This window comes from Tupaia chinensis, unplaced genomic scaffold, assembly GCF_000334495.1.
Source record: "Tupaia chinensis unplaced genomic scaffold, TupChi_1.0 Scaffold144602_1, whole genome shotgun sequence".
Lineage (NCBI taxonomy): Eukaryota > Metazoa > Chordata > Mammalia > Scandentia > Tupaiidae > Tupaia > Tupaia belangeri.
In genome coordinates, this window is record NW_006204462.1 from 202,973 (window position 1) to 218,369 (window position 15,397).

At 55.8% G+C, this 15,397-nt stretch overlaps 1 protein-coding gene across 2 annotated transcripts in view; it reads right to left on the reverse strand.

The window, feature by feature from the left end:
* NRG1 (neuregulin 1) overlaps nucleotides 1–15,397 on the reverse strand; it is a 312,205-nt gene that overhangs the window by 128,944 nt on the left and 167,864 nt on the right. For both annotated transcript variants that reach the window (XM_027767759.1, XM_027767760.1), the window contains exon 5: nucleotides 13,700–13,750. In XM_027767759.1, the coding sequence (XP_027623560.1) occupies nucleotides 13,700–13,750 (51 nt within the window). The remainder of the gene's footprint in view (nucleotides 1–13,699; nucleotides 13,751–15,397) is intronic.

Genomic DNA, 15,397 nt, shown 5'->3' on the forward strand with positions numbered 1-15,397 from the left:
GGCCCTGCGTTAAAGACAGTGGCCTGGCTAACACGGCAGACGGCGGAGATGGCTCCCACGTGGCCGCCCCTTCCTCCCCGAGCCCTCCAGCCCCTGCCTTTCCCCCACTTCTGCTTTGAGGACCTGGCTTTCCCAATGAATACCGGAATCGTGTCAACTGAGCATTAGCTAACGGCGACGAATCACTGTATGTGACGAGCCACCAGGGGCTGTGCAAAGCTAAGCGCTTCCTCGCCCCTCGCCCACCCGATGCCACTCGTCCACGGAGAAGGGCTTTTCCTTAGTGCTCTACTCCAGTCCCTGGGGAAGCGGACGCCCATGAATCATGGGAACGGGGAGTGTGAGGGCCCGGCTCCTGACAGCTTGGAGGGGCTGCGCAGCGAGCTCCCCCCCGGCACAGCAGCGACAAGCCGCTGTCCGCCATCCGGCCTGGGCACGCCTTCACCACGGCCAGGAGTCCGCAGGGCACAGGGCCGGGCTGCAGTGCCCAGACAGGCGTCCCGCGGCCGTACCCCCAGGCAGCTCTGCACACAGATGTTTTACAGACTGTTAATACGAATGAGGCCGTGCCCCCCCCGACAGCGTCCGCGTGTAACTAATCACGTCACTGACGGCTCGCGGGGACAGAGGCTCTCAGCGAGCGGGAGAAGCAGGTCTTTCCAGATGGCTGCAGAGCAGACGTCCAACCTGCACGGCCATTCTGCTCCGCGGCCGCCCTTAACAAAGGAGCGGCTTCACGGGAAGGGTCCGTGATGCTTCCGGAAAGGCTTCTAGGACATGCGATCCCCTGAAGCGCTCCCAAAGTCTTCCCTGGGGTCAGACGCGGACCTGCCCCAGGCCAGAATCCTGGAAAGAGCCGTCTCCTCTGCCACAGCCCTCCCACTGCTGTTTGCTGCCTACTGGGACCAAAGGCGCCTGCCGGGGGGCTGTGAGACTGGGACCCCTTGCTCTTCGCTTTACCCCCAAAAGGCCTTTTAAGTTCTGGATGGGAATCTTTGGGGTACATCAAAGTGAAGTTATTGGGGGGCACCTCCATGGCTCATTGGCGCCCAGGACCGGAGGTGGAGGGCTGGGGGAACCAGGAACGGACGTGGCTGGCCACCCCAGGGAAGGAGCTCACCCCCGTGTGCCGACACACACAGTCAAGAGCAAGGGGAGAGGAAGAGCACTTAAAGCACGAGCTGGCTGCTGTCCGCTCACGCCCTCTGAACTGCGCCACCCAGGGAGACAGACCCTAGCAGTGAAGCAGCTCTAAGGGCTAAGCGTCTGTGATGCACACAGAGAGCAAAGAGACCCTGGCGATATTCCCAGACGTCTTCCGGCACCTCACACACAGGGCTAGCTGTATTTCTGAAGACAAACGGTTTCACAATAACCTATGGCTGGGGGAAAAATGTGTTGATTGGGTATGAAAATAATTATCTTACTGTCAAAAATTAGAGCTAAATGCTTGAGTTGTCCAATTCCAGATGAAATGGCATAGCTGTGATTCGGCCAGACTGGAGCACTGGACCGGGAAACCTGCTGCTCAGGGTTTAAGCTAACCTTTTTTCACAAGCTGGGGGGTGTGGGGGGAAAGGAGAATCTTGAGAGGACTTGCTTTTCAAAAGAAATAGATTTAAAATTTTAAGGTTGCAGGCCAACAGGGGGCATGGTGGTTCAGGCACTGGACTTCCACATGGCCGACTGCGGTTCTAGTCCTGGACTTGGTGGCTTGCTTTCTCACTTTCCTTCTCTCTCGCTCTGTCTCTCTCTGGTCACATTAAAATAATAATAGTAACAGAAGAAAACAAACAAACAAATAATATTAACAATAAGAAATAGTTACTTAAAATGTTTCAGGTTGCTATGGAGATGTAATCAAGACAGCTACCACCTAGGCGGCCATTCACCCACAGATGCTCGCGACGTGACGGTGAGTTGGACGCTGTGCCGGGGCTCGGCGGCTCGGCGGCAGGAAGCGAGGACGTCCATCCTCCAGTCTCCCCTCCCTGAAGTAGCGAGCGAGATCTGAGGTCAGCGAAGTCGTGACGCGAGTTTCGAGAGCTGGAACGTCTGGGTCATCCCGAGAAGCAAAGAGCGGGCCGAGCGGGCCGGGCCGTGTGGGCCCACGGGTCCTCGCCATACTCCTCAGACCGGGCACCCAGGAGAGTGGTAGGACTCTCGTTTCACACACGGAACGGGCAGCACGGAGAAGGCGCAGAGGTAAGCCACGGTCACACGGCGAGGAGGCGGCGGCCGCGGCCCAGAGACCCTTCCTCCAGCAGGGCCCGACAGCGGCCACGTACTTGGCCACTTCTGTGTCGCTGCAGCAAAGCTCTCCCCTGGCCTCCACAGGGCGGGAGTGGGGAGGAGAGGGACGGGAGGGTGAGCGGCAGTGTGGACACGGGTCAGCCCCATGACACGCTTCGCCGTTTCCTCCCTGGACGGACGGGGTGCTCACATCGGCACGCTTGTCCCCGACGCCAGGGTGCAGTGCACAGCATTAGACGCCCACCAACTACGCAGAGTGACCTTCTCTGGCCGGGCGATGCCAGCCATTACGTGACGCTACCAGAAAGGGTGCGGGTCCGACAGCGCACCTGCGCGGCCCGGCCTTCGGCTGCCCCCCCCGGACTCCGACAGGATGGGAAGAGGCACAAGGCACGCCCGTGGAGCCGGGAAATTCCACTTTTCTCCTTCCCTTTTCTCTTCAAAGAAATTTACGCAGGAGATCAGACATTGCCTGAGTGAGGGCAAGGCCTGGCCCGGCATTGCCGTCCTCCTCACCGCCGGCAGGTCCTTTACCTGTCTAGCTTGCCAGGAGCCCGGTGCACTTGCCAGAGAGAGAGCTGGGATTTGGCGACGCCACACCCTCATTCTTCAGCTCCAGCACTGTCAGGCTCTATGGCATGTATGCACAGCACCTGGCATGTTTTCCAAGCCCCAGGGCCAGGAATCGAACCCCGGTCGGCCAAAACACAGGCTTTTCATAAGGTGTGTAGATCCATGGGGACTTCAAAACTGCAGAAAACCAGAGTCCAAGTCCGTCTTTATCTTGGTGCAAAGATCCTGGAAGCCCATGGCTTCTCGGTGTGCGTGTCCTGTGAACGTCCTGCAGACCCCTCCTCACGCAGCTGAGGCGATGTCACCCTGCCCTCCGTGCCGCTCACTCTCCCTTCACGCAGCTGGTCACGTGGCAAGTGCACGACGCGCCGGCCCTGCTCCAGACAGGGAGGCGGGTGGCCCGCAGACCACGTGGGCCCCCTCCTGCTGCCACGTTCCGAGGGCAGACCTGGGCGTCCCGCTCCTGGCCTGGCAGAAGGGCAGCCCTTAGGCTCACGCCGGACTCTGCGGGCTGACAGGCTGGACAGGGAGGTCTCGTCCTGTCTCTCTTTTCATCGGCCTGTCTATCACGTGAGCCTAGCAGCTCGGATTCCAGGCACAGAAGTGCTGCTCTGACCGTGGTTTGCTTGGCTAGTGATGGAGGATGCAGAGGTTCGACCCAGAGGGGCCAGGCCTGGACAAGACACTTTGGAGTTACGGGACGACTTGAGGAGGAAAAACAAGATGCACCTGCTTCCACTGTCGGCAACCCTCAAAACAAAACAGCCATGGGAACAGGCTAGTCGGCAGCAGCAAATCGCGACCAGTTAACTTTTTTTTTTCTTTTTCTTTTTTTGGAAAGGTTTTTTTTCCGCTATAGGGTGCGTGCATTCATCAGACAGACAGAGAGAGACATAGAGACAGAAAGTGAGAAATCACCCCCCGGGGGGATGGTCACGCTGCAATCCCTTCTCCTCCATTCTCCTCTCGAAATCTTGGGCATGCACACACACGCGCCCGGCGTGAGTTTTAAGCCACCGGGTCCAGGACGCAAACCGCGGTCGACTACGTGGGAGTCCAGCGACATAGCCATTACGCTAAGTGCTGGTTCCCACGACCAGTTAACTTTTCAAAAACCTAATTGGCTTGATTATTTTGGGAGGATGAATTAAAACGCTCAAATGAAACGGACACATTGTATTATTATCTTTTTGTTGAACTGAAGGTTTATTTACTGGTAATACCTGCTGTACGGTTGTCAAATACACTGAATTGTTAAGGATGTGCATGAATATCAGAAATTCCAAAATTTTGGCATAGAAAAAAAGGTAGTCAAAATCAAAGGAAAAAATTATAGTACACACATACAGATAGACATACGATCACTTATGAACTGCTTCATCTAGCTAGAAACATGGATTTTCTTCTTGAAACTAATTCCAGGGGAAGCGTGTAAGGCTCCAGAGCGTCGCGTCTGCCATGCAGTACCTGATCCGAAAGTCCGCCCGACAGTGCCACGCTCGACACTCATTCTGTGACATGCCAGCAGAGCTCATCTACTGGTGTGCAACTCGCTGCTTTGCTCTACGTATTTATATATTATTTTACCTTTTTTTCAGTTCTTGCTGTGGAGCATGTGTGCTCACCAGAGACAGAAAGACAGAGGGGAAGTGAGAAATCACGCCCCTGGGAGATGGACGCTGCAGTCCCTTCTCCTCCATTCTCCTTGTCGGATTCCGGGCACGCACACACATGTGCCTGGCATGACTCTCAAGCCATCAGGCCTGGGACTGAAACTGGAAAGCTGGCCACACCACCTGCTGGCTCACTCCTTTAGATCGATGTTGATCATGACCATGACTTGGGCACTAGTCTCTCCATCTAAGTCCTAGTTTCTGTGATGCTCAGGAATAAAACACCAGTTTTTCATCACATCAGTTGTACCCACTTGGAAGCTGAGTGTAGGCTTGTGTTTTCTACTGCCCCGTGGGCTCGCTAGCCTACACTCCCCTCGCTACATCCGAGCACTAGGGAGGAGGCATTATCTTTAACTGAGCTAATTACCTTGCCTTTGTTCTTTTTTAAAATAACTATTTAGTAAATTTTACTTATAATTGTTTTTTAAACTTGCTATAGGGCGCGTGTGCAAGAGAGAGAGAGAGAGAGAGAGAGAGAGTGCGAGCTGCCAGGTACAGGACTCAAACCACAGCTATTCCTGTGGGAGTCCAGTGCCTTAAACACCATGTCCCCTGCTGGCTCCTACACTGCCTTTGTTCTGAAGAGCAAGTGCACCCAAACCCAGACAGTCCAAGGGTTCTGTCTAAACAGAGGCTCTTTCAAAAGCGGGCATGCGTTTAGAGGACTACAGCTCACCGCATCTCCCAGGGCCCGAGCTGAGTCAAATGCGTGGCCAACAAGCCGCCCTTTCCTGTCACCTCCTTGCCTCAGCCTCAGCCCCCACGGGGTTCCCTTAGCAGGTCACCACAGTGCTCCCCGCAGCCCCTGTAGAACGAGGCTCAGTCCTGGGGCTCCTGGGTCACAAGTCCCCTCGTTCCCAGGGCTAGTTTTGTGGGTTGTTTCCTTTTTTGCTTTTCTTTTATTTTTTCTTTCTTTTTTTTTCTTTTCTTTCTTTCTTTTTTTTAGGTTTTGGCAGTAGAGCACATGCACTAACTTGAGAGAGAGAGAGAGAAAGTGAGAAATCACGCCCCGGGGGGATGGTCACACCAATCCCTTCTCCTCCATTCTCCCCTTAGGATTCTCAGCATGCATGCACATGTACCAGTGTGAGTTTCAAGCCTCCGGGTCTGGGATTCGAACCACAGTCAGCCGTGTGGGAGTCCAGCGCCATAACCACCACAGCGCCTGCTGGCCCCCTTGGTTTTGAGTTAGTTGCTCATTTTTGTAAATGTTCCTGTTATGTCTATAAGCAAATGGGAAATTGCCCCTGGGGAGGAACTGGTGCATAGCGGGGGCTTGAGTTCAGGTGCGGTGACTCGTGTATCGGCCCCCCAGAAACCTGTGTGTCAGTGATCCGGGGAAAATCAGTACCTTCTTTGATTTAAAAGAAAAAGCCACAATTTCTTATTCTCCACATGTTTAAACTGATCTATTGCTACAGACAGACCCGACCGTGGCTACAGTAGGTTCTGAGATAATGCCATTCGGGTTTCACTTTCTGTTCCTCGTCGTCAGCCAGCGGAGATGACACCTCTGTCGACAAGGACTCCAGGCTTCCCATGCTGCGGTGGCAGGGGCGGAGGACCATCCTGCCTGGGAGAGGGGACAGTCCCAAAAACTGACAGAGCAGCCCACCCAGCACGCACAGAGAGCGGGCTGGCCGGAGGACTGCCACGGCCAAGGCTCTTCCCACAGTCATCCGCAGCTTAAACAAGGGCTCTCATTTGATCTCGCATCTCAACGTTGATCTGAAAGTTATCAAAGCAAGGACGAAGTAGCAGAGGGAACGTTATGTTCCCTTGTTCCGCTGAGTAGCTGCCTGGTCCTCCTCAGTGTGTGTGCATGCGTGTGTGTGTGCGTGCGTGTTAGCTCACACAGTGAACTTGTCACGACTCTTATTTGCAAAGATCTGAGAGGGCGAGGGGCATGGGTCATGCGTCCCCACCCCAGAGCGGCTGGCGCTGCGCTCTGTAGGAAGCAGGCCATCCCTGCTTAGAGAGCACCACATTAACAAGTGACGATGACAGCGGGAGGCCCAGGCCCCGACAGGCCTCATCGCCCCCATCCCCCCCCAGCCCTCCAGCCAGCGGGGATCAGGCACGCCTAGAGTCTGAGCCTGAGGTGCCCACCACACAGGGCCCACCACCGCCCATCCACAGCATGCTGTGCTCGGTGTTCTCACGGCGGTCCTGTAGGCTAGACAGTAACAGAAACACGTCAGCTGGCCGGCGGAACTGCCCAGCCTGGCTCCCTCACACAGGAGCGCTGCATGTACAGCTCTGCACCTCGCTCGGGAATGACTGTGAATGGATTTGGCCGAAGCGACCTCATTAGGAAAAAAGTCCATTCCGATAGCAGCTGCAGTGACCAGCGCTCGGCAGACACCGCTGCAGAGCCCCCGCAGGGCTCCGTAGGTTTTCTGGGCACTTCCACCCCTGCACTGGTAAAGGGACCTCAGGACGAGGGCTCCGAGGGCGAGGCCGGGCCACCCCTGCCGCACCCACGCTGCCTAGACGACACGGACAGCCCGGCTCGCTCTTGCTCCTCATCCCTGCAACAGGGTAACAGCCCAGGCGCAAGGCCGTGCCACTCCGTGCTCACTGAAAGACACCGCGGTCGTCTGATCACTGTGCAACGGATTTTACGGCCAGTAACGCTCCACCTGGACCAGGCTACGTGGCGACACCCGACCCCCAAGCAACTGACCCTTCGGCACCATAGAGAAGAACAGCAGCCAGCTCCCAGCAAGATCCCATCAAAGAGGTAGATTCTAGAACTCTGCGGAAGCAAGGATTTACCAGCCTGGTTCTGCTGGGTCGTCGGAAAAGTCATGACAAATTTTTGCACAGAAAAACATGTCATGACTTTTCTGACGACCCAACAGTTTCATGGTCCAAAAGCATAATTTTGTAAAAGCTAAATTTTAACTGAACACCATAGGTTAAAGGCTGCTCTGGGGTTTGCAGGTGCTAGGATGGTTCAAGTGCCAGACCCCCAGATGGCCAACAGCGGTTTGAGTCCTGGACCTGGTGGCTTGCTTTCTCACTCTCCTCCCCTCTCTCTTTGTCTCTCTCAGATCAAATTAAAAAAAAAATAAACAGTAATAATAATAAATAATTCTTTTTAAAAAAGGCGGGGGGGGCTACTCCCATGTTCTGGGATTGCTCTACCTGGTAGCGAAGGGCTCGAAAGGGACGAGGGCGGCGGTGGGAGCGCGTCCCAGCCCCGGAGAACAGCAGGTGCAGCCACTCCCAGAGCGAGCAGACGCCAAAGGGCAACACCTGTGGCCGCGGGACGATGAACACAAGCCACCGCTCTCCTGCCCGCCTCCCCGTTACCCTACACACCTGCGACTCTTTGGGCAATCCGGAGAGGGACATCCTACCGGCTGGGCACTATTCCACTTGAATCACTTCTTTGCTGTCCAGCACCCATCCACGCATGTGCCATCCTGCCCAAGGGCAGCGCCCATGCCCCCAACTGACCCGTGCAGAGAATCGAGAACCCAGACACGCGTATGAGCACGGGAGAAACAGCTCTGCCACGGCAGGTGGGCTCACTTCCCACCACGGCCAAGCACCTGACTCCGGACGCCAGTTTCCAGCCGGGAGCCGCTTAGCAAAGGTCCCTGCAGTTTCCCTACCGCGAGGCTGTTCAGCGAGACACAGTGGAGGACACCAGGCACGGCCATGGCTCTGAGTCACATAGGGGCCAGCCCGCCGGGCCGTCTAATCAAGGCCCACTGCCAGACTGCTCCCAAGTGGAGGCTGCCTCTCACAGACAGAAATGCCTCTGTAGGCACAAAATGTCTCTCAGACACAAATGTCTCTGCAGACACAAATGTCTCTCAGACAGAAACGTCTCTGCAGTCACAAACGTCTCTCAAACATCTCTGCAGGCCCAAAAGTTTCTCAGACAGAAACCTCTCTGCAGGTACAAACATCTCTCAGACAAATATCTCTGCAGGCACAAACGTCTCCCACACAGAAACATCTCTGCAGGCGCAAACGTCTCTCAGGCAAACATCTCTGCAGGCACAAACGTCTCGCAGACAGAAGACATCTCTCTTCCTCTGCTCTCTCAGTGCCAAGTCAAAGACCGAATTGTTCACTTCATTCAGAGACTTCAAAGAGGACTTCCTGGGTAAATTCTTTGCAAATGCAGCCTTAGCAGGAATAAATAATATTCTCCAAGACATAGTGGTTTCCTGGCAAGGAAATTTCAGCCACGTCACTAAAAAACATGAACTCGCTTTCTTCTCCAGCAATGACACTCTGCAGCGTCGCTCCAGCGGGAGGCCGACACTCCCACTCCGGGATGGCCCTCTCTCCCCAGCCTCACCCCTTCCCACTGACGAGCTGCCTCCCTGGGGCAGGGGCCCACCTCCGCCTCCGAGCAGGGCAGACCTGCCACTCACCCGCCCACGTTCGGCTTCCCAAGTACGTTTAGGATGTTGATTGGAGCCAGCAGGTCACGGGCTGATGAGGTGCTGGACCCCCACTCAGCTGAGCACAGTTCGTGTCCCGGGCCAGGGGTTTGAAACCCACTCCAGGCACGTGCGCATGTGTTCCCACAGTCCCGGGAAGAGAATGGAGGGGAGGGGTTACGGTGTGGCCATGCGCCCTGGAGATCTCTCGCTTTCCCTCTCGCCGGCTTTCCCTGGCTGTCTAGTGAGTGCACACGCCCTGTGGCAAAAACCTTTAAAAAGTAAAAAGACACCCAGGGTTACATGAGCATCTTCAAAAAGTTCATGAAAAATATGTTTGATGAAGAAACCATGAACAATTTTTAAAATGTTTGCACCAAAATAAACTCATATTTTAATCCCATTTCTTTTAAAGACCCCTCATACCAACATATAAACTTAGTTTCAGGGAAGCTAAGTCACTTGCTTGAGAACACACAGTAGGGGCCAGCAGGTGGTGTGGTGGTTAAAGTCACTGGACTCCCACATGGCTGACTGTGGTTCGAGTCCTGGACCTGGTGGCTTGCTTTCTCACTTTCTCTCTCTCTCTTTCTCTATCTCTCTTGGAAAAAACTGGAAAATAATAATAATAAAGAAAGTTAAATAAAATAATTAAAAGAAAAAAAGCGCACACAGTAATCATCACACCGGGACTCGCGCATCACCAAGGTGTGTGCTCACTCCGTGCCGCTCACCGTCCTGCACCGTGGGGAGCGCAGCGATTCGGGCTTGGCCTGGCCTGAGGTGCAGCCGGCAGCGTGCGAACTCTGTGCTGGGAGCCACATGCTGGCACAGGCTCGGATCCCTGGCCCATTTGACCTGAAACATGCTGAGCGCAGACGATGGCGATCCGAGGAAGGCCATCGTGGTGTGACGAGACCTGAGCGAGTGTTCCACGCCCTGTGCACACGCTCCCGCATGAACACGGTTTCACAAAATGAAACCAAAAGGAGATCATTTGGGCTCGACTGGTCCCAGGCAAGTCGTTTACCTTAAGCTGCCCACACCCCAACCCCCGTGATCTAAGGCTACTTTTCCAGTCACTCACACATCTCCTTCCTTTCCACAGCAAAGGCTGTTCTCCTTAGGGCCGTGAAACCCTGCGCAGCCTGGCGGGCGAGTACACGGTCTCGGTGCGAGTTCCGTGTGTGATCTTGGACAAAGGCACCAGTTTCATCTGTAAAGCTGAACAAGGTCCTAGGAGAACCACGCGCTGTGGTCCGTGGACCGCGTCCAGCCGGCGCCTGGCACAGTCAGCCCTCAGTGAGCGTCTGCTGTGGCGAAGACGGCGGGGAAGCCTCATGCCGCAGGCTGCTTCCCAGAAGTGGGGTTCTTTCCTCCCTCCGACCCCCTCTGGCATCGCCCCATCTGTCTCCTGGCGGGCACTGAGCTGGGACGGAGGGCCCCGAAGCAGCAAAGCGGCTGCTAGGACAAGCTGCATCTTTTACAAGTCAACAGTCGCCTGCCACGGGGCCACCAGCAGATGGCACGCCAGAGGCCCACCGTACGGCCCGTGCTGGGCCGTCACTTCCTCCCTGCAGCTCAGAGAGCAGGGGCGAGACAGTCCTGGTGACCGTCCTGCGGGGCTCACACTGTTCCCCTCCTAAAGTCTGTCACCTATCGGGAAGAGGACACTCATTCAGCCAAGTACTTCAACTGTGTAGTCACAGATACTTCACTTGCCAACTAATAATAAACAGAAATTAAAGAAAGCAATCTTAATCTTTCTCAGACTATTATAAGAAAACTATTAAAAAATTATAATTAACAACTCAAAAACAGTGAATGTACAACGCAAGCTCCCAGTTTCAAAAAAGGAGCAATAAAAATCATCTTACAAAGGAGAGGGTTAGTAATGCAGTGTTTCACCAAGATTCACAAAATGCGAAGAAGACAGAGGGCAGAGCTGGGGAGCCGTTCGCAACGGACGGAGCCCTTAAGCTCCCGGTCAGGGACGATTTCAGTTCCGTAACAGCGGTCGGAAGCACGTATCTCCGACTGGTATTTCTGCATGAGTAAACATGCTTCCAGACCATTCGGGAGACAGAGGGATGCCGGGAAGCCCAAGCCAGTGCACAGCACCGATGAAGGGAATCAGGACTAGGGGTGGCGACTACTTCGGCTGGGCGGGGGTCTCACTTTCCTTGTACCGTCTGCCGGGCCATGACGTGGGTTACAGAGGAGGTGAGGAAGCCTCGGAGTGGCCAGGGAGGCTCTGGAGCAGACAGGACACTGGCAGGGCAGCCACAGGGCACCGTCCGGTTTTCCAGCAGGCCAGGAACAGAAGCCCGTCCAACTGGACCTCTCGAGGAGGACCTGCAGGAGGGGCTTCGGGGCTGCAGGAGGGCCAGAGGGGCACAGTGGTAACATGCGGTACGTGGTGCGGGCAACCCCACGTGGACAGCCCCAGCTCAAGTGCGGAGACCTCCTGCATACACAGGGCACACGCGTGCTCATGGCCTGGCACTGGCCGGGGCTGGGGGACCGCAGTGTGGAGACCTTGCTGGGAATGCCGTCTGCCTGTCCCTGTCCCTGTCCCCTCTCTCTCTCTCTCACTCATAAAATAAATTTAAACAAAAACAAAACCTTAAGCACACTGGCACGGCGGCAGGGAGCAATCCCCAGGAGGGCCAGCCACCTGCGCCGCCAGAACTGGCCGGGAAGTGGCTGCCTCCCCATCACGCTGGCCCAGGGCACCCTAAACATGGCCCACGGCACTCCCCGCTCCCGGAGAGGCTCCCCGGAACCTTCACACGCTGCAGAGAGCTCGGCCCAGGAGCTGGCCGACCGAATGCGGGGACCTGGCAGCATTCCCTTCCCGAGGAAGTAAGGTGGACGAAACCTGCTCTTCAGGGCTGCTTTCTTCCCACCACGGGCACGACCCCAAGGCCTTTGGCGGCTTTAGTATTTGGAACGTTTAAGTCCCACGAACCGCCATCGCTGAGTCCGGGTCCAGTCAGGTCCACCACAGCCTTCGTCACAGAGCCTTGGCACCTGGCGGGTCCCCTCCAGAACGCAGATGCCACAGGGACTGGCCTGGAGAGGGGCACCACGCCTCGGGAGCTCCCGTCCCAGCCGAGAGTGGCCCGGAACCCGGCATGCCTGTTCGTCTTTTCAGATTAGAGAGCGTATTTCTCACGAATGTAAAAACATGTGCTCGCTGATCGGTCCGACATTTCCTGAGAGCCCACCATGACGAGGGGCAACGGGACAGGCGAACACCTGAACACCTGGGACACAAACCTTTCTCGTTCGTCCTAGGCCCGTTACCAGGAACCAACCATGCTAAGAACGAGAGCGCAGAGTTAGGTTCAAAATGAGGACCTCCGACGGGCTGTGATGGGCGAACACCTGACGGAGAGCCCCTCCCGTCCCCTGAGCTCCAAAAACCCGAAGTATTCCTGCCTTTCTCAGACTGTGTGCACAGCCAGGAGCGGCAGCAGGAGGTCCCAGGGCACAGGTTCCGGTAGCCTGGTTCAAGGAGCCACAGGGCCGAAGGCGTTCTCATGCAAATAGCAAGAGGGGTGTAGTGCTTGCTTTTGGGTAATAAGCACACATTGAGGGAAGAAAAAACAGAACTCAGTATGTCTCCTGAAAGCTAGTTACATAAATCACGTATAATTATACTAATCTTCTTATGAGTAGAATTAAATAACAAATACCCGCATCCCCAGCAGGGATTATCATTTTGGAGGATGTAATGAGGGTCCTTAAGACACAGGGGAAGCTGACTAGCACGCCCTGGCATTTCGTTCCCGTCTGGTCGTACCAGGTTGCTGCATCCACCCAGTTAAAGGATTCCGGAGATGGTCAGGACACTGCCGACACCCCGCTCAGAGACGCACGCTGTACGCGCAGCGACAGTCCCGGTGCCACCGACCTGCAGGGACGGCTCTGAGCGCAAACTGACTCTGTGAGCAGACCGACAAAGGAACGGACGTGCCATAAATGACACCTTCTTCTCCAGAGTCCCCCTTCAGGCGGAAGCCAAGGGAAATTGTTCCTTACGCTTACCGGCCATGTGGGACACAGAAACCAGGGACATCCGTCAACTGAAAAGCACACTGAGAACTGCCTTGAACAGAGAGGAGACGGAAGAGAAAGCGTCAAGGGCTGAAGCTTTATTTCCGAGGTCTGAAAAACTCTCGTGTTCGAACGTCAGAACTGAACACCATGCACTCTCAACCCAGAAGGATCGAGAGCTATCCTTACAGTCCTTGCTGGCTTCTAAGTCCCCTGGCACAGAGTGCCATCGACCTCCAGGCCGCGGGGCTCCGTACGCACGAAGCACAGTTCACATGAAGCAGAGGGAAGCCATCCTGAGATCTAGCTCGGGACTTGCTTCCCAACATGTCGTAAAGAGTCCGCTGTGGTGACATCTGCATGACACGCGCTACTTGGTCTCCGTCACGGCGAACTCCGGGCGAGACGGGAGCGCCCGGCAAGAGCGCCCGCCTGCTGGGTGTCCCGCCGCAGTGGCCGCTGCAGGCTCCGGACACGCTGCGGTACCCGGTCGCTCCCCAGAACGAGGCCATCCCCCACCACGCCACCCTCGGCCAGCACACATGCAGCGTCTGCTAACGTTCGCATGTATTTCTACCTCGAGCATGAGAGGTTATTTCCATGTCAACCAGCAAAGACCGTCCTGCTCTTAAACTCACTGTCCCCCTGGAAGGGCAGCCACGAACATGACCTTCCAAAGCGGATACTCTTTAAGCAAAACTTGGAAACAGCATATTTCGATGTACTTACAGGAAGAAGTATTGGCTCCTTCAGTTGATACCAATATCGTAATGGGAGACTCTACAAGACATAAAGTGGAATAAGGCTTTATTGAGTCATGCGGCTCGGACTCTTAAACTCCAACTCTGCCAGGCTGGAGGACTGTCCTGAAGGACGCAGAGCATGGGGCACAGGAAAGCTGGCGCACTGCAGTCAAAGGAAGGCGCATGCAACAGTCGGAGACCATGAAGACCTTCTGTCGCCTAGACCCAGAGGTTTGAAAGAGTCGAAAATGGATTCAGCCCACCCGGAAAGACATCCACTCCGAATGGACTTGCCCACCAGTGTGACCAATCATTCCTCTTCCTGGGCGTGGTCCTGATTTTAAGGCACAGAACTGAAGTGAAGAGCCTCCCCCAGCAGGGAGCGTGAAAGGCAACGGCTGTGTGCGGAATGGAAGCAGGGCTGCTTCCAGGCAGCTGGGTCTGCGTGCATGGCTGAGTATCCCCACGCAGGGCCCGCTACCGCAATCCCATCAGGGCCAGACCAAACACACACTGGACAAATGCAACAGCCGGGTGTCGGGAGCCAGAGCCCCCTGGCAGCAAGGACAAAAGGGGCCAGGCGAAGGCGGGCGTGGTGCACAGCTGGGCGGAGAGAGGCTGGCTCACAGGTCCTCCAGAGCAAGAAGTGAGACTCGGCAGCCGGACTTTGTCAGCCTCACGTCACCCACCAGGACCTGCGACCGCAGCTCCGAGCTCCCAGACAAGCACCGTGCAAACCTGAGGCTCGGTCCCTACCAGTGCCTACTGCAGCCCAGGAAGTCAAAGCCGCATAACCCAAGGACTATTTTTTCTCCTTCCTCCTTCCGTTCTCCCTTTCTTCCTTCTCTCAGAAAGAACCATCCTCTTGGACTCGGGTCACCCCACCCACAACACACACACTGCTCATCGATGACAACTGTGGCTAAGTGACCCAGGACATGGGGAGACCCAGATTTGAGGACTTAGAGAATGGCTGGGAGGGGCATGACAACACCGCGGGGTGAATGGAAAACGCGCAGTGGCTCCCTGAGTGCCAGGTGCAGGAGAAAGGGCAGAGGGTGGCCCCTGAGCTGCAGGTGTGGGAGGAGGCCCGCCTGGAGGCCCCCACTTCCTGGGGTTGGGACACAGCACAGCCAATACGTCCACTTTCCCCGCTGTGAAGCAAGGAAAATGAATGCGATTCGTACGTCCACTCTACTCATCCCGTGAGATGTGAAAGTCTCTAGAACCAAAAGCACGAAACAGAGCCAGCACGGAGCCTCTGCCAGGCTCAGATGTCCGCCATGTCCTGATCCTCCCAGGGCGGGCTGCCGGGAGTCAGCTGGAGCGCTAAGACGAAGCCTGTGGTGGGCTAAGTCCAGAGCCGGTGCAGAGCCCACGCTCCACAGGCCAGATGCGCCCGCGGAGCTGGGTCCGAAGCAGGGGACGCTGCCCGGACGGTAACTGCCATCAGCAGGTGTCACAGGCACTGAGACCCAAGGGGAACAGAGGTACAACAAACCCTGACATTAAAAATGTCAGGAGACAGGGAACCAGCAGTTAGCGTAATGGCTATGTCTCTGGACTCCCATGTAGTCGACCGCAGTTCGCGTCCCAGACCCGGTGGCTTAAAAACTCACGCCGGGTGCATGTGCGCCCAAGATCCCAAGAGAATGGAGGAGAAGGGATTGCGGCGTGACCATCC